The 19505-nt window shown below is 40.5% G+C and overlaps 2 protein-coding genes across 4 annotated transcripts in view; one reads left to right on the top strand and one right to left on the bottom strand.

Annotated features, from left to right (window-relative positions):
* Window positions 1-19505, bottom strand: part of LOC105671677 (uncharacterized) — a 51637-nt gene that overhangs the window by 24407 nt on the left and 7725 nt on the right. The window lies entirely within an intron of this gene.
* Kank (kank) overlaps window positions 2554-19505 on the top strand; it is a 34984-nt gene continuing 18032 nt past the window's right edge. For 2 of the 3 annotated variants that reach the window (XM_067353021.1, XM_012366022.2), the window contains exons 1-2: window positions 2554-2737; window positions 19292-19386. In XM_067353021.1, coding sequence (XP_067209122.1) covers window positions 19341-19386 — 46 coding nt within the window. In that variant the 5' untranslated portion in view covers window positions 2554-2737; window positions 19292-19340. Of the gene's footprint in view, window positions 2738-17339; window positions 17738-19291; window positions 19387-19505 lie in introns of those variants that run through there. The other variant, XM_012366023.2, reaches the window with a different exon arrangement.

Here is a 19505-nt window from a genome sequence, read left to right as displayed (position 1 = left end):
ATAATAAAGTATGTTATTTGTATGACAAATTGGATAATTAAAAAGTATGTTTAATTTTCAAGTTAATAGCTTTACAAAGTATGAAATTGGATGACTGTTTAAGGAATAATTTCGAAGCAACATGTAAAAGTGAAAGAACTGGACGGGAAGCGAAAAAAAAAAAATGATCGAATCTGTGCTCGGCAATTTTTGTAAAACTTGCTGTAAGAAGGAGCGATACGCATGTCCATCGTGAAAGGACACGGCGGTCATGCACAGATCTTCGGGAATGGAGAACTGGTCCACCCACTGGGAATTCCAGATTTTTTTTCATTCACCGACTATCGGCTGAGGTACGCGCATATTGGAATCGAAAGCGCAGTGTTGAAAGAGTGACTTAATAACTGTCATTATCGAGGGAAATTATATATTTAGCATAACATGTGGCGAATTGAAATATTATAATACACAGTGATGGAAATATGTAAATGTATGCGTCACGGATAATTTCTGTTTGATCTATGATTTCAGAATTTTGTGGACATTTTGTGAAAGATTAAGGAAGTATAATAATTGTGTGTACGATTACTCAGTGTTATACGCGGATATGATGTCTGAATGTTTAGCGCGGGTACTTGACCTGCGCTCTTTAAATACGGAACAACGATTCAACGCACGAAGATAGCATCGCCGTGAGGTACGAGCGCAAGATCTATTTGTATGACTGCGTAGAGTGCTCCAGCTGGACCTAATCGACTTGCTGCGTGCAAATGGAAAGAAAAAGGCTATTTTACGCGCGGATTGAAGATTTAATTACCAAAACAGTTTAACGCGTGACAAATCCTGTAGATAGAGTAAATTATATTATTGGTACAATGATAATATATAAAAAAAAATCAATTCACTGACAATTTCTTATAAATCGATTGTTGTTCAAAATTATGTTAAATTCATTATCTGTGTTAATAATTATCTTAAATGCCTGATTAGTTAGTGATTAATTAATAAAATAATAATCAAAGTTCGTATGTGTTAAATTTTTTGGCTCAAATGCATTGCAAACAGAGCGTGAATAAAGATAGTTAAATAGTAACTTGAGATATTGGGGTGAGAGCCATTTGTTGCCTATGCAAGTGCACCAGCTGGAGCCGATCGTGTAGTTGAATTCGCGTTCTTGCAGGTCATTGCCACCGCTGTTGCCGTTGCTTTATTAGACTTTGTTGACTTTGGCACTTGGCACGAACAAATCATCATCAAGCGCTATCACCCGTTAATGATTACTTTTTAAATTATTTCCGCTACCATTTCGTACTTCATGTAATATTTCATCCAAAATTATTACATATTGTAGGTCACCGTGCAATCAATATTAATAATTATTAGCACAAATTTTGGCGCGAAACAAAGCGTTTTGCTGGCGAAATAAATTTGCCAATTAAATAAATTGTTCGAAATAAATTTTTTACTAACAAGACAAAAATTACGCAACTTTAGCGATAGATTTCCGTCAAAAATAATATTTTCACACTAGAACGCAGTCTTTCATCTCTCTCCGAGGTTATCGGTTTTCTACCTGGGACAAAGGTACGAACCTTCACGGACTTCGTCGGGTCACGTCGGTGCCAGGTGGTGGGGTGTAAAGTCTTGAAGGGCCCTATTCAGGGCCGAAGATTTGCCAGACGAATGCTTTTTTTTCTTACCGGAACCTTGGCGTCACCGGTCCCTTCCTTCGCACGTTCTTTTCGCTTCGGATTATTCGCAAGGGAGTATAAAAGCTATTCATTACACGAATCAGATGATACGCTGACGTAAGCTATACGGCTAATCCTTGAAGTAAATTTTAAACGCGATATTTACTGCTCGCTAAGCCAATTTATATTCTTCAAACATTTGTTCGCGTGACGAGAAGGTAATAAATCCCGATTTCAATTTCAGCACATAAATATTTTTTTCCTTTATCTCGTTAGGTCACGTTAGTTTTGCAGACTTTACACTCTATCTGGCATCGATGTGATCCGATCAGACCCGAAGGTTCAAGAAAATTCTTATTTGTCCCAGAAAATAGCTAAAGCATCCTTTTAGACGACGAAGAAATAAAATAGGTGTAAAATAGATATAAAATATCTTACAAATTCCAAAAGTAAAAATTGATCGAACGTACATTGAAAAATATTGGCAAACTCTTCATATTTCAAATTCTCCAAACAAAATGAACAGTAAACTTGGAATATTCTAGAACGAGCGACAAGAAACTTCGTGGCAGATGCGAAATCCGCAAATCCGTCCCTGATCCTACCGATCGACTTCCCTGCGGCGAGCGATGGGTCCGAGAAGAGCTTCCACCCCGTCCCGTCCCTTTACCGCGGGTACACACGGGGCAACCTGTCGAGCCCCAGCATCCTCATCCGCCTTCTCTTCCTTCTCTCTTCGATTCTCCGCCGTGCGCATAACCGCGCATTACCCGCGTCTCTTTTTCCGCGCTCTTGCCGCGTACGGCGTGCACGATGGAAGGGGCCAGAGGCCGAAGGAGAAGGAGAAGAACCAGTCGTGAACCAGAACCGTCGGTCCTCAGAATCTCCCAGTCACCTCTCCGAGACTGTGCGGGGACCAGTGTGCGTGGAAATTGTCGCGCGCCGATCTCGCCGGTAATCGCGCAGGACCGATCGACCGCCGTAGCGTACGATTGCACGCGTGTCGATCTGTTCGCAGATCGGCGATGACGCAGGTGGAGCCGAACGAGGATGGCGAGGACTGACAGGTTAGTGGGTCATTTTTATATCTGTATAAACAGGTAGATCCGTGCGCAAACGGCTTTACCTGAGGAGAGCGCGAGATGAAGGAAGACGCCACTGTGAGAAACGAGGGTTTTGTATTCGCAGGGATGCCATCAAGGATGTTTAATGCGTCGGCTTATATGTAAGCTTATATGTAGGTAGACGTTTTATAATTAATAAAACAGGAAATATGAATAACGACTCTCTTCATTACTAATTTATGAGATCCTTATCTTACGATAATATGAAAGCAATAAATTAAAATAGTATTTATTGCAGTGTGTCTAATTTTGTAAAAGTTATTTGCAGACTGTGACTGAACAAATTAATGATTTACTCAAATCGATTAAGACTTTTCCATTGTTATCTTAAAATTATGATGAATAGAGTTTGATGCTTTATGAAAAGAAAATTAATATTTCGCAAATGTTTCAGTTCGGAATATTATGCGTGCTAAAAGATTATTATGTTACGAAGGCCGAAAGGATAAGAATCTTAGAATCTAAGCCCGAGCGCATGTGATTTCTGCAGGAGATTAATTACTTAACGATATATAGTTTAGAATTAAATTTATGTGATATGCTAATGAGAGTCCGGGATCAGCGGATGGTGATTTCACGGCGTTGCGTTATTATTTCGCAAACGCGGGGCACCGCGAGTCTCTCGTTAATGCGTTTATTGATTTAATTGAATAATTATTTCGTGCATGCCGCATGCTTTGTTGCACATCGGCCAACCGCTAGTCTTTGGTCGACGTCCACCGAAGAGTCAATAACCCATGCTACATGAGGTCGATCGTGTTATTGTTTTACGATAAACCCTTGTTAGGAATGGCGCGTTAATGTCGCAACGAAATGGCATTTATGTCGCATAATAGCGCGATAGTCGCGTTAATAAAACGATTCCCGATTTTACCGTTGCTTTCAAGACTTTTTCTCACGACGCTAAGATTAAACTTTTACTATTTTATCTTTTTATCGTTGAATGGACAATCTAATAACGCGACGAAAGATGAAATTAAAGATTATTGATTTAATATTTCTTCTAAGCAATTATTATCGTGATGTCGCTATGTCCAACGATCGCGTCAATTTACCCCCCGAGGGGTACTGATATCAGAGCAATCAGCTTGGCACGGTATGATTATCGTATTTCGATCGCAGGCACAAACACCCACAGGTTCCGATTTGCATATTGCAGCGCGGCATTATGAAGCGTCTATTTATGACCGATTGCATCGTTATTTATATTCCAGGTATGCTCTGCATTATAGCTTATCTGTTATGTGTATCAAGCACGTTATCGGACACCCCTGCGATAAGCGCGTTTAATCTTTCGGCACATTATGATTAGTTTGTTACTTTCACACGTAAACTTTGACGCGGTTTAAGCCGCAAACCATTTCGTTATATCAACGAAGTGGCACGCTCACTTTAAATCACAAAGGACTGATTTTTATCGTAAAGGGGAAATGTATTTTTAGGCACAAACGTTAGGAACGTTAGAAACGACGCACAGATGACGTTATCGTGCCACGGACATGTTGCCGGTTAACTACTCTAATCTTTCCCGCATACAAATCTCCGACAAGCGCGTGCACCGTCTCATTTGAAAGCGCGCGTATGCTAAACATCGAGTCACGATCATTACGATTGACAGCGGTGTGGTCATGTCCGCAAGCGCAATGCAGGAGATATTATTAACGGTTAGAGAGTGCATAAGCGATCGGCAATTCAATGCTTTCGCCTTTGATAAGCGACCCGTGTAAACGAAACCGCGCAAGCCTAAAATGTCATAAAGTCGACGCGGTTGACCCACAATTTTCTTCCCATTTCATTCGCAACAATTTTAGCATCAAAGCTTATTTGCGCCAATTTTACTCTAGCTTATTCAGTTGCCAAGAATAATTTTCTTTAAATTAAGATAGAAGCTTTTATCTGCAATTGGAATGATTGCATTCGTTGAATGTAAAAAAAAACATGTGATACATAATTCACAAACCTAAATTAATAAATTAAAATCGATAATGCGGCGAAAGTAGATTTAAATCTAGAGAGAATTTATGAAAATTTGATTAATGTTCAGATACTACGCGAAATAGCTTTACTGGCGGAGTGACATGAATAATTGCAGTGCGCACCGATCATAACAAACACTTTGTAAATGCAATAGCATGCGGATGCGAGGGTATCTCGCGGCGTTCCACGCCCGCTTTTGCGCTCATATCTTTTTCAGGAACGGCGGCGCGCAGCCTCCGGCGCGCGTGTGCGATTCTTTCCGTTTCGCGTAATTAGTGCTCTGACGGGCTGAATTACACAGACCGGTCGTAATTGCCCCGGGATTAGCTTGCCATTAAGCGAAGATCGCGTAAACGCCGTTTCCACGGAACGAGTAAAAGCGTGATTTAACCGCGCTTTACGACCGATACACCTACTCGCTGCGATAACACGCTCGGTGCTCTAAAGTGATAGTGAAAACGCGCGGGGAGATAGTTTCGCCTGCCATCGTCGTTTACATTTCGATTAACAGTCGACACGTAACGCACGACGCCTATAAATGTTGTTTGCTCTCGGAGAGATTTGCGCAATTGTCAGAATCGCGTAATATTTTACGTCAGAAATGCACTAATGCTAAAATATCGCGTGGCATAAATTATTTAATTAATTGGCCATAAATATAAAAAATATCTGCTTAATCTTATAATAATTAATGAAGAGAGAGTAGAAACATATAATTATACTAAGTTGGTAATAGAACGCTCCTTCAAGTAATTTACGTAAAACCAACAGTACGTAATAACCCTAATTTGCGTGGGCTCGCCTTTTACTGTCGATGACATCGACATCCCGACTCATTTCCAGCCGTTAACCAGATATTTCCATATAATATTACATGCGCGATTCGAGAATGCAACAGCAGGTGCAAATAACTCCCATCTTCGTCTTTTTTCCTAACTGACGTCCACATGTGTGTCGATGCACATGTGCACCATTACATAACGCCTTGCAACATCCAGTCTATTTGGTTTGTAACAAAAGAGTATTTAGCACGGTAAGTGCCGGTGCGTCGTTCCTACGTTAATACGCAACGTAATTCGCGATAGCAAAACGTTGAAAACAACACGATATCACTTAAAATTCAAAACTTCATCATCACTTCATTACAAAATCAACACTTCACATTTCTTCAATGATGTACGCGATAAAAAAAGTATTAAAACGATTATCTTGTAATTATAAATAATTATTCATCAATATTTTTATAATAGTAATAAATATTTTAAATAAATATTTTAAAAAATTGCAAGTTAATAGAAAACAGTTATCGCAGGAATTTAGCGCTAATGTTTGCACGTATTTAATCGTGATTTCATTCTTTTCTTAATAGGTTTCTAGGGCCTTGTAGGAATGCGTGCATTCCCATAATGCCTCACGTGTGGATGCAGCTGCCGGCATTTAACATAAGTAACAGATTTCTCATCGAATCATTAAACAGTTATTTCTCCCGTCCGCCTAGAAGCTAGAAAGCTCCGAGGCATATCTACGAAATTCGTGGAAATAGAGATGTAGCGAGTCACTCCTAGGTTTCTTTCAGCTATTCTCCGCGCTAGTGTTACTAGAAAGTATAAACTCGCGTAACAATGTAATATTCAATGCGCGTTGTCGAATATATATTTCGTTTTCTTCCAAAATTTTGATCCCTGAAAAATAACGCTTCTTTTGATCTTGCCTGAAATATTCATGCATTACACATTTCATTCGTGCTTGCCTTTAAGGTACGTGAGAGGTTTTTATGAATGTAAAACGTGAGAGCGAGCAACTTTGTTCGCAATGCCAGGACCTTGACATTATTTCTCGGCTTGATTGAGTCGCGTAAATAATCGCGAAACACGGCGGGAGATGCGCTTTTGACAACTATGGAAATATTCTCTTTGAGACGACGTCATCGCACAAAACGTAATCGCATCGGTGTACGTTACTCGCATACGTAATCCTTTCACGGATGTTGGTAACTTGCGAGGTTTGTATTCATTCTTCATTAGCGTTCATCGAGAGGATATTTTCGAATCGCCATTGAGATAAGTGCGTTTATTATCATTTGTCATGTTTAACTTTGAATCAAGCGAGCTTAATTAAAATGAGTAAATCACCACGTACACGCAACGATTGTGTATAATTCGCACAATGCAATTAGATCCGATTTTCTTGCTAATTTAAACGTAACATGATATTTTACGTTCAATTAAATTTAATTAAACTAAAATATAGAACGCTCAAATTATTCTCGACGCGTTCATGGCTCAGGCGTACGTATCTATAGGAATAATCTGAAATTTTCAAAGCGTGACACAAATGCACAATGCAGCAAAGGAATTTCAAGTTCTCGTCTCGGTCGTTCTTTTTTTTTTTCACGCAACTCCACTTCGACAAAGGAGGGCCCGATATTTCCGACGTGTCGGTGAAATGCGGCGTGCGGTCGTAATTTATTTTACGGGGCTCCACTTTTCTCCGGGTAAACGCACGGACGAGCTATAAACAAATGCCGTTGACGTGCAATCGCTGCGCGCGGCGAAAAACGAAAAAAAAATCGGTCACGAGCAACGTACGGCCGTGCATGTACAATAATGAGACTCGGGCGGAATACGCCCGTGCCGGCGCGAGTCGGTCAGCACGAAATAAATCTCTCCTCGCTTAGTTGCCTTTCTTGGCCGAGTTTTTGTTCCCGTTGCACTTGCTCCCTCTCCTGTAATTATCCGCATGACGATAATCATGCTCGACGAAACGACGGCGTTCGCGTCGTCGGGTTAAATAAGTCCTTCGCCATGTAATCTTACTCTTTTTTTTTTCTTCTTCCTCAAAGTTTTTACTTTATTCGTCGGACTCTGGATTATGCGGCAATGGCGATATTACTAAGATCGGTAAAAACAATAATAAGTATTATTATGTAAATGATCGGTGAGCTGTCAGTTACGAAAGTTTCAGTGATGCGATATCGACATTAAATTAATTTGGAGGTAAAAATTGTAGAACTGCAATTTATACGCCATTATTAAATCATTATGCAGCTCCGTTCGCATTGACTTATCCGATCGATAAACTCACGTTTCGCACGAGGCATCTCTCAAGAGAGAAAAGACGCCGACGGTTTATTTACAGTCACGCGCGCGTTTATTTAGAATCGCGCAGCATACCGCGGCGAATGACTTTTTACGCGACGATGAGCCTTTATTAACATAAACAGTTGTCGGAGCGAATGCTTGCGTGCGCGACTGACAGATACCGGACATCAGATGCAAATAGAAGTCGCTGGGAACTATCTGTTACTCAATCGTCATCTTATTAGCTGCGCATCGGGACTTTGCGGCGAGCTCGCGCACATGCGTCTGAAGTAAACTCGCGTGACTATCGCTGACCTCGTAGGAGAATGAGAAAGAGACAGCCGCATTAATCTTTCTGAATGGATAATTTTATTACGCTCGGAACAATAATCTTGTGTATCCTAAGCAAAAATAAAACCCATTTTTTAAACTAAAAATTAAAATTTGCACGTTTGTCAAACTTCTAAAATTATTAAAAGTATAAAGCAGTGCTACGTTGAAATATTCTCGTTAAAAATTTGCACATAGAAGAGAAATGTGCAAAGTTTAAAATGTGTATTTGATATAAATGCAATTTCTTCAAAATTTGCAGGATTGAAATCTGAATTTTAATATTGCGATATTTTTAATCGCACTCACGGTGTACTGATATTGTCATAAATGACCTTTGAACTTTGTTCGTTATCAGTCAAAAGCGATTGAAATTAATGCATATGCAAAATTAACATGTTTCTCTGAGCAATTAATATAATGGCGGAAATGTTTTCATGACATTATACATTGATTGACATAATTGATATAATCACGGTTAAATATATATATTGACAAATTATATTTTCTCTCTCTCTCTCTCTCTCTCTCTCTCTCTTTTTCTTTCTCTCTCTCGATCCGTAATGTTTAGTAAATACAGTTCGCAACTGGAGCGATCTGGCCTTTGATGAAAAGGAGCGCTAATTGAATGACGGGAGTCATAATCAAAGGCCTCAATCGGAGAGAGAATTTAGTTTACAGTTAAACGTGCTGTGATGAGCACAAAGCAACATATGTGCTAACCGCGATATTAACCTTTCTGCATCGTACCATCGATATTTTCACTCGTGCAATAAAATGTATCATGAATAATTCAGTGCGACTTATTCGCCGATATTATCGTCCTGACGAAAAATACGAAATCGTCGCATAATATTTTCCCAGACGCTGCCATGCAAATGTTAAATAAGATATCTGGTGAAATCATAAACAGTGGCCACCAAAGTGGACAAACAACCTTCGCTGGAACATGTCATTAGTATTTTCGATGCAAACCACGTTCGACATTTATCGCAGTTGAATTTAAAAATCGATATCGTGCGCATTCCATTTTATTAAATCTTATTCGCGTTCGAAATCGATTTTCAAAAAAAATATACGTAATCCGTTTTCAACGGATAGCCGATTGATATAACAATAACGTAACTGAAAAATATAACAAATAATACTGCCAATATGGCCAGCAGCGAGAGTTTGTTTGGTAAAAACTGATCCCGATCGGTTGTTTTAGTTCGCGAAACGGAAAGCTCGTTTTTTTTCAGACAGAAAAATTTAATGCTTTTTATCGGAATAATACCGCAAACGAAAAAATACCGTGTCAATATTTGAACGCGTCGTATCCGGAATTTAATATATCTTTTACACGTCGATCTCGTGAAATATTTGCGATAATCGGCTTTTTCGCTAAAATTCAGTTTTCCACGAGCCACTGCATAATGAAACGCTATTGCGGTACAAAAATGTGTGCTGCGCACACTCTAAAACACGCGAGTTCTCTAACGGAATTCGCGGACAAAGCTTTCCACAGCGGTGGTTATTGGCGCAAAGTGTGCTCTCTCGGTTCTCGAGACTTTAAGCGCTCTTAAAGGAGTGAGGCCTATATGCTCGCGAGCTGTATTATTCAAGTCGCACTTCACGCGTGTGCGTAATGTGCATGGGCGAACGAGAGGCTGATAGGTGGGCCTACGTGTGTTCGTTTACCATCTACCGGGTGAAGCGAAGTGATAGCCGTGAGATTTTTTTCTGTGTACATCATATGTCAAAATTTTTTTAAAGGATGAGGGATTATTACGAAGATTGTTGCAGCGCGAAAAGAAAGATGAGGTTTCCAACTTGTATTAGAGATATAATACTTATCGCTAGTATTAGAAATAAAAACGTGATAAATTTTCGTAGTTATTATATAGAATATTAAGAAATGTCAAAACATTTTCTTTTGTCATTATGTGATGATAAAAATATTTCCAAGTAAGATGCGTCTTTTAAAAAATGCAGAAGGCAGAAGCTATTAAAGTTTATTTTATAAAAGAATAAAATCAAATAAGAGCAAAATGATACATCATCATCACTATATTGTTTACAATGAGAGAAGTTCCTTTACTTTAAAATACTAATATAAATTTATTTGAAATTCCTAACTTTTTGTCAAAAACAAAATCTCCTCTTTGTGATACAAGAAACCGCCGTTCGGGAGGAAAAAGTGCCGACGTGATTTCAAGTATCGAGAAGAAGTGATGCGCGACGCCGGCTGCATAATGCATGCAGATACGCATCGGCCGTGCTTCCCTTTAACGCGACATGACGAATCGAAATGAATAGCTCCTTCCGCGCGCCACAGCGGAGTCCCTGTAACGGTGCAGGTGCCGGAATGTTTTAAGCACCCTTTACATTTGTCGGTCCGCGTAGACGCGTGTGTGTTTACGACGCCGGCACGTAGTATGTGCGCGCGCTGAGAGAAGTCTCTTGCGTGCACGCCCACGCATCGCACGCCTCCGCGCGTTGCATCAGGCCCCGGTGTGCCGTAGGCCCAATAAAGGAACACTCACACTGTTCCTTGAAAAGAGAGGCGACATTGTAACAGAGGAAACAAAAGTGGAATGCGGTTGAATTAATCTAAATAATCTTCGACAATCAGTGTCGACATTCAGAAGCAAACAGTTTCATTCAGTATTCTTCGATCATTCCACATTCATTCCTTCCAATGTATTCCGCCTTCAACATAGGTGGACGCATTTTTCTCAGGAGAAAAATCTGATTATCAAATGCGAAGCGCAATAGATTATTCCGCCGTGCTATTTTTACTCTTTTTAATTATTTTATTAATAATGAGGATGTTTATTAAAATATATAAAAATTGAGTGGATGTAGCTTTATTAACAGAGATCTAATAGCCGTGATTGCGGCTGTGCTAACATGCGCTACACGCTGCCATAAGTGCCTTTACCTTTTATGTCTGGAAAATCAAATGGGCGTATCTAATCTATCTCCAGCACTTGCGTATAAAACGTGATCTCATTAATTTGTGTAATATGTAAACCTAGCACTGTGCGTGCTGCTTTTTAATATAATATTTATAAATATTTATGGCAATTTTTTTCCTCATAATTTTTTAAAATTTTAATCGCTGCGTAAATTCAACTTCTCGATTGTATCTAAAATTATTATTGTTATTATTTAAAGAATCTATTATATTTTTTTAAAGTTCAAAAACTGTGCCACAGAGGTTTAAGCTTAGTAAAACCTTGTTGTGATACAATGTTTATCAGAAAGAATAATTTATGCTAACCTCGTTACTTCCCCTAATCTGATAGCGCTCGCATTTCTATGAAGCCAAGGGGCTCCCGATAGGCAGGCGACTTATACTTTCAAAAAAGCTACGCAGGAAGTAGTTTTCTTCGACGCAGAAATAAATTAATGTGACGGCTGGCTAAGCAACAGACAGCCGCCAAAGTTGTTGTCGAACAACGGATTTCCCAATAACGGTAATTTAATAACGCGCGACGTTAGCGATGCGAAACTCGATACTCCGTCATCGCGCAATTTATTGTGCAAGTCGTTTCCTCGACATAGCGTGTAGCGATAATGTCGTATAATCTACGCTAATTACGTGTTTGCTAGACATTGGCACCGTAAAACATCGAAGCGATAAGGCGATTTTTACGATCGCTTTCGCACGTTCCTATTGCTTCCGAGTGTCTGAAAATCCGTCGGTGTTGTGTGGCTTCGTCGCGCGTTAAACGTAATTTTTAACTGCTACTTTGGAAACTATAAAAAGTTTCGCAAACAAGTTTCGAAACATTTTAAGTATTATGAAAAAATTTAATATTTATTATTATTCTTTAGCTTAGGCCTTTTATTAACTTTATATTTTGAACATAATATGTTATTTTCGTATTTTTGTTAAATCATAAACATATAAAATTGATAAAAACGAAAAACCATTTCTTTGAATTTAATAATTTCCATTTAATCTCTAAATTATATTTTAATGATATTTATTGGCTTTCTGAAATTTTCATAAAATTAATAATGCAATTAATTTATATATATGCTGCTATTAATATTTAAAATATAAAATTATAAACATATTCATATATGATTGATAAATTCGTCTGGCCTTCATTAACTTAACGGTATTTGCTCTTCACAGCGTAATAGGCGGTGATAATCGCAAATTAAATACAGCGACAGCAAAGAGAGGCATGATTGTCCTTCGAATAACTTGTAGTATCTTTAGATCTACTGCAAACAAACGATTGATAATTTTTATCTATTTGTGCCTAGATCAAAGTTGATATTGCTAACCTTCTTGTCTTCTATCATAGGAATTGCTAGCCTCTTAAATGTAAAACTTTTCAGTTAAATATGTGATCTCTCTGAAGTAGAGATAGTATTTCCGCACCGAGTACAAACAGAAATAGTTAATTGGATTTCTCGTTACACCCGATGAAAGCTTTTTACAGAATGGAAAGAAAACACCGAACGCGCGTATACAAAAGGAAAAGATCAATGAACTCCAGAAAATATTTACTCGAAAGCTTTTAAAGCTCTTGAATTATTTATATAAAATTTTCGTATTGAAATATTTTATAATTTAATATAATTTTACAAGTATTTGATATCTGATTCCCGAAAAAGCTGATTTTTTCGGTAGTTTCGCGGAAAAAATCGATACAAAATTTCAAAGAATTCACCTTCCGTTCCTCGATTACTATGCGACACGCTCTATCGTTCAAAATTGAATCAGTTGCTTAATCAATTGGAAAAGCATGCACGGGTAAAGAGAGGCACGTCTCGTAGGTGTTCCGAGTGTGTTTCGATCTAATTCCGCCGGCGATAGCGATCTACATTTGATTTTAATTTCTATTTATATGTCCTATTGTCGGGGGCGGACGTGAAATGCGGATCAATTTCACGCTCAACTAATTCGCACGCCACGGCGTATCGGCGCGCGCTGTATCGGGAGATCCTTGAGGCGAGCGTCTCGTTCATTGTTCCGACTACACGACAAACGAAACTCCGGCTGGTACAATGAGCCGTAGGAACTTAATTAACACCGGTCGGGATTTAAAGCTGTGCGCACAAAAGCGCCGCTTTCACGCCAGCGGCGGAGCAGCTTTTGTCCGTTTAATCACTAATTCCCGGCGAAATCGATATCACAAAGTCACGCTAAACGTTCAAAGAGAGTGATTGATATAAATGAATTTGCTTTTTCCGCGTGTTAATTATTTTCTGTTTGAATAATCATACTACAATACTTGTTGTTGGTATAAAGTACTTATAAAAATTTATGACACGGGTTTATATCGGTTTCCTTTTCTCCGATTTCTTGGGAAACGTTTCCATTCCCGCTTATTTGCTTTCTAAACATTCGCCTTTGGTTCCGCGCGAATTCTCACACGATCCCGTTGTCATCGCGGCGCCGTCGTTGCTTCCTGTTGTCCCACCGCAAAAGAGTCATGAAAGAGAGACCGCATCTTCGCGGTCGAGAAGATGACAAAAATACGTTATGGCTTTGGTCGTCATCCGGTGCGGCGGTATTTTCGGCGTGCGCATACGTTCATTGAGAAAAGCCTTAATGGGCGAGTGTGCGGTCGAGTCGCGTGTGGGCGCGATCATATATGCATATGTATGCGTGTGTGTCCAGAGCACACAAGTCGTACGGTCTTACGAGTGTGTACTTTGTCTCTTTAACGCGGGACACGAGCGAAATATCTCGATCTTTGCGGTATGACATTCGCGTCGGTCATTCTCATTCACTAGAAAGCGGAAAATTAATGGCTGCGCGTGATGTCGCCGCTCGGGTCGCAAAGAAATCGATAAAAGTTATATTCCCTATTAAACATTAAATTTTTAATTAAAGCACGCGCAATCGCGAATGCAGATATTGCCAATTTAATTCCTTTATTTCAAATATTTTATAACCAGCTTTTAAACTAATTTTTAAAACATGTACAAACAGATATACATTTCTAGATATATTTTTTTGTAGAAAAAAAATCAGCAGAGTGATATGAATATAAATTACTTCAAAAAGGATTGCGCGCGCGCGTTCGACAATTCATAAAAATTTATCGTGCGGCTGTCATTGCCCTTTCTGCGCGTTCAGAGTGACGAATGGCCCAAAACGCGAAGAGAGTGCCGTTTCTCAGAAGAGCCGACAAACGCGCGCTTAAAGGGCGTTCGAAAAGCACGCGTGATATATTGAGCTTTATTACGAGCGCTTTATCGGGTCCTAAAACCGCATTAGGTGAAATAGACGGTCATAAAGCATGACGCATAAGCTTTGCAGCGTGTTGTTTCACGATACAATCTTATTCTCGGATGGCGAAGGAATTTTACGAGCTCGTAGACGCGAGTGACTTACGAGCCGCCGAAGGACGATCTCCAAAATAATTTCCAAGGCGCGATCCTGCGGATCGTCGAGATCAGATTTTCCGGCCACACGCGCAGATACGCGCGTTCCCCTCTTCCGCTGCAGTCGCGGTGCCTGCGTTTTCAGTGCACATGATTTTTTATCTTCCATTCTACACGCGCGCTCTCTTCTTAGTTTCGTCCTATTTATACACGCCGAGAAATCTTGTTACTATCTCCAAGTACTAGCGGTTAATATTACACTTTGAGAAAAAATGGTAGCCGGGGAAAAAACAGGAAATTGATATTAATGCGTCTCTCTAACTCTTTACAGCGTTACTAATGATTATTATGCGTCCCGCTGTATCGCGTTACATTCTCGCGCCGGTGCCTAATGCGAGGGTGGCGGGCGATAATCAATTATTCAGCGCACATAAAAGATTCCTAAAGTTGTACACTCCGAGAAGATCGTGAGAATATGCCCTCTCGTAGAATTTCTTGAGAAAAATTCTTGAGAAATATTTTTAACATGTTTTTTCAAATCTTCCTCAATAAAATGTCAAGTCTTTAATATTCTCACTAAATTCTTATTTAGAAAATTAACGCTAATTGGCATATAATTCGTCATTTTTGTCAATAACATCTATCACTGAATTATTCATTTTAATTAAAATATAATCACGCAACTAATTTGACGGATTAATTTGTTAATTAAATTACTTGTCAGTTATAATTCAGCAAGAAATGCTCTGTATAATTTTGCCCAGCATGATTATATTTGATTACACGGAAAATATTTTGCTCAGAGCCTTCCAAGAGCTATCTATAATTATAGGTTCACGCCAAGTTCAACACGCGTCTATAAGGATCGGAGCTCGTTGCATCGGACAGATGCAAACGATTGCATCCGTCGCGCGCGACGGTAGCCGCGGTAATAATTCACGACGCGGCTGAATGCATCATAATATCGCGCAACGAGAGGAGGAGACAGTGGGTACATGCAATATATATACGAACGCGAATTTCCTGCACGATTTCTCTATTGTTTACGAGCCATTGTGTCCATAATCGCGGGCCAGAGGCCAAGGAGACGACAATGCGACACGTCTCGCGCACCGTTTCTACCCGCTCGCACCGCGTATGCACAACGACGACGACGACGACGTAGCAGTTTTATCTGATGCGACACGAGAGAAATGTTTCGTCGCCGTGCAAGCAACTCTTTCCCTTTGTCGGCGAGATTAGCGAGATTTTCCCGCGCGCGATTGTTCTGCTTCATCGCACCGCGAGCTTAGCGAGTATTTACGCGCACCGAAACGCGAAACGAAAACCCTCCTGTGCGTTTCACTTCGCGAACGATTGTTCGCTTCGATTGCTTTTGGCAGATACCGTGCGAATGAAAGTAAACAGCGCGCGATGTGTGCGGCCGGCCGCTCTCCTGCGTTCTTTTTCAGCCTTATGGAGGTGACAAGTGACGGAGGAGATTTTTATGGTGCGGCCTTTACTGTACATAGAAGCGCGAAGCGGTGTTTAACTTTCGCCGGAAAGTAACGATGATGACGTTTATGGCGGTGTGATGAGGCCTACCTGGATGAATCAGGCTTAAATCCCGTTCTCGTCGCTGCGTCTACTTATATGGCCGTTTCTTTGTAATTGAAGCAAACCGCAATTTTCGGATTAATTCCCCGAGGAAATCTGAAATTACTCCGCGTGTGTGTGTACGTCAACCTCGTAAAATATATAATCACGTTTATTAAAATGTGATAAAGTCCGTCGCGTAATAATATGCGTGATCTCGTACATTATTACGTCATCGAATTATAAGAAGTTAACGAGAGGATAATCGGGGAGGCTGATTATTATAATTGAAATTCTCGATACTATCGCGGTTCGCGATGTCTCATATAACATCCAGTTTGTACAACATCAGCGGCGAAATTGAAAGTCACTTTATCTTAGTGCGCACGCATTTTGCCGCGCCGGTGCGTTGATTACAACGAGACACGTGTAGAAGCGCCGAGCAATATCTTATTACCACATCTATGCGTACATTATACGATGCGATGTCGTAAGATAATTTTCTGACAACATTAATAGATAATCGAGGATGAAAGTGGTTGTGCAAGGGCATTAGCCTTGCAAGGACGAGGAGCGCGATCATTATTCACTGCCGTGTACCCGTTGCTATCCACTGACTGCTTCATCTATTCGCATCTATATATGTTCTGGAAAATCTAGCGTGTAAATAGCTGCGCTACTGACACGCATCTATCAACGCAATTTTCGAATGGTAAACAAATTTAGAAATTTAGAAATTGCTCAGAATTTTTTTTATACACGGAGATTTTTTATCAAAAATTACTATGATACGCAGTACAGAAATCGCGGACCATAAAAGAAATTATAAGTTTAAATATTATACTATTATGCGAAAAACATAGTAAAAATGTTTATAATTTCTGTATAATCCACGGCTACTGCCGTAATAATTTTTGACATAAAATTTTCTCCGTGTATCTATTCTTATCTGCCTCAACAATTTTAACTCAAACAATTCTTGTCTATTCAAATGACAGATAATAATTTTTTCGAAGGATGCTTAAGGCGAAAGGAAACGCGGAAATCTACGCGGACACCTGGCGCACAATCGACGAATAATTAATTTCCGCGGAGGCGTAGTGCGTTGTGTATCGCTCTAATTCCTGCCACGCGCGTATGGGCGTATTATAAGTCGTTATCAGGTCGGGCTTATCGTCGTGACAGAAACACTGCGTATCGATCCAGTTCAGTTTTGTCGGACAAACGCGCTCTCCCGAGTTGCATTTCGTACTTCACGCGCTTTTTCCGCGCGAAATTCCACACGGATTATCGGCGCGCCGTGCGTCCGTTGTTGTTTTTCTGGAATTAGGCCACGGTTTCCGAACGCGCCGACACTTTACTTTCCATTCAACGACAACATCGCCGCCGGGCCTCCCTACGGTGTACGTGAGTCGCCTTCAAGTGGTCCCTACAAGCTCGCCGAGGCGGTTTTCTGTCGTGAAGAGGGACGCACTCCCATCGCCGGGCTCGGCTCCGACTCGAGGAATCATCTCTCGCTGGCACGAAAGCTTAATAACTCTCTCTTTCTGCCTCGAGCCGGTTTGTCGAAAGAAATGTCTGATTAGTGCACAATCTACGGTCTACGTGACGCCCGATAAAGATTACCGAGCAATTTCTTTTATCAGTAAGTAATCGCGGTTTATCGTAACATGAGATAACGCCTTCAATTCGAGAAAACAAAAACAAGCAGTTTTCAAAACTGCGTTCTAAAATTTGCAAAAAATTTTAATAATTTAAACAGAGTGAAAATTGCTTGGATTTTGAATTAATTATCAATTTATGCAAGATGATATCATCGCCAAGAAAAGAAAATGGAGCGAATTTTTGTTCTATTTTAACTTTAAAAATTGCTCGATTATGAGATTCGTACTAAAAATAAGTACTTTTATTTTATCAGCAAATACGTACACACGTATATTTTATTTTTCTTGTGTTCATTCGAAAGATAACGCTTCCAATTATAGAGAGGAAGATAATGAATGCGAATAATATTTGGCCAATTGGCAGAAAAAGTAGGAAAAGATATTAGCTCTTAATTTATTTTTAAGTGTCGCGCGAAGCCGCAAAGTTTCAACGAGCAACGAATAGCGTGCGGACGTTACCGAGAAGCCGAGAGAAAGTCGTATTTAAAAAAAAGTTACAACCCCTTGCGGTTTTCGCCGGAAATGTTTGTAAAAATATCCGGATTTCGCCAAGCACCTTTCGCGCCCCGAACAATTAAAGGTTCGCGGACGAGACGGTGCAGACAAGAAACTGCGGGAGGACTCACTGTCGTCAGACCAGAAATCCGGGATACGGAATTAGCTCGCGTCGCGGCCACGCCGTGAAAACCGCATTTAAAGAGAGGGGGGGGGGAGGGGTTTATACCTTTCTGCGGTTTAAAGTGTGACGGCGCCTAAAAGTGCTCTTCGCACCATCCGCGTACGATAATTCTTTCGTCGCGTAAACGCGCGAGTGATACACGGCGACGGTGTCGTCGCAAATTTTCGAGCTGCGCGAATAAAAGCTGTCAATTAGCAGAAAAATGTAAACCGCCGGGTTTACATCTTGTAGGATCGTTCGAGAGCTTTGAATAATTCAGCAAGAGACTGTCGAGCCACAATAATCGCCCAATTAAACAATATAATTGCGGAAACTACAAGACTATAGAAAGTATTGAAAAAGTCTGCGCGAGGAATAAAAAGGATCTTCCCGACTAATTAATTTCCTTATGATTCGCTGTTGCAACTTTGTATTGTAAAGCAGAACGATTTCGCGTTGCGCGACTCTGTAATTAAATGCTGATTGCTACATCTCACGGCTAATTGTATTAATGAAGATTTTGTTGCGAGGAGGAGGAGCCGTCGAGCTTTCGCTCGATTGAAGCAATTTGAGAAACTGAGATGAAACGCACGACTAGATCAAAGCGTGCCGCGCGACTCCGGGCGGGCGATGTGTCGGGCGGCTAATAAAATTACGCAATTCCGAGAAATCTCGGCGGCCGTGTGCGGTTGCGCAATGATTGCAATTAGGGCGTGCAGGCAATTGTTTTCGACTTTCGCTCGAAAAATCTATCGCCTTCGCGCTCCTCTTCCTCCTCTTCGCGCGTTTCTGCGCACCCGCCACGCGTTGCGGCACGTGAATCTACCAGCGTGTGACATTTACGCCTCTAATTTACGGCTTTTATTTATACTTGCAGGATTACGGAAATGCGGATCTACGAGCGCGTCTGACGATCAGCCGGGATCATGGCTCTGACTGTCGTTCCCTCGACCCGCGTTTTCAATGGAAACGGTGAGTCACTTTTGATAAAAGTGCACGAGTCTGCAATGGAAGACCGTTGGCCGTCGTCGAGTCGGAAATCATAACGGAAATGCAGCGAGCTATTAGCTCGGTACTACTACGCTCCAGTA

This window comes from Linepithema humile, chromosome 4, assembly GCF_040581485.1.
Source record: "Linepithema humile isolate Giens D197 chromosome 4, Lhum_UNIL_v1.0, whole genome shotgun sequence".
Lineage (NCBI taxonomy): Eukaryota > Metazoa > Arthropoda > Insecta > Hymenoptera > Formicidae > Linepithema > Linepithema humile.
Note: the sequence above shows the minus strand (reverse complement) of the source record. Positions and strands in the feature narration are given on the sequence as shown.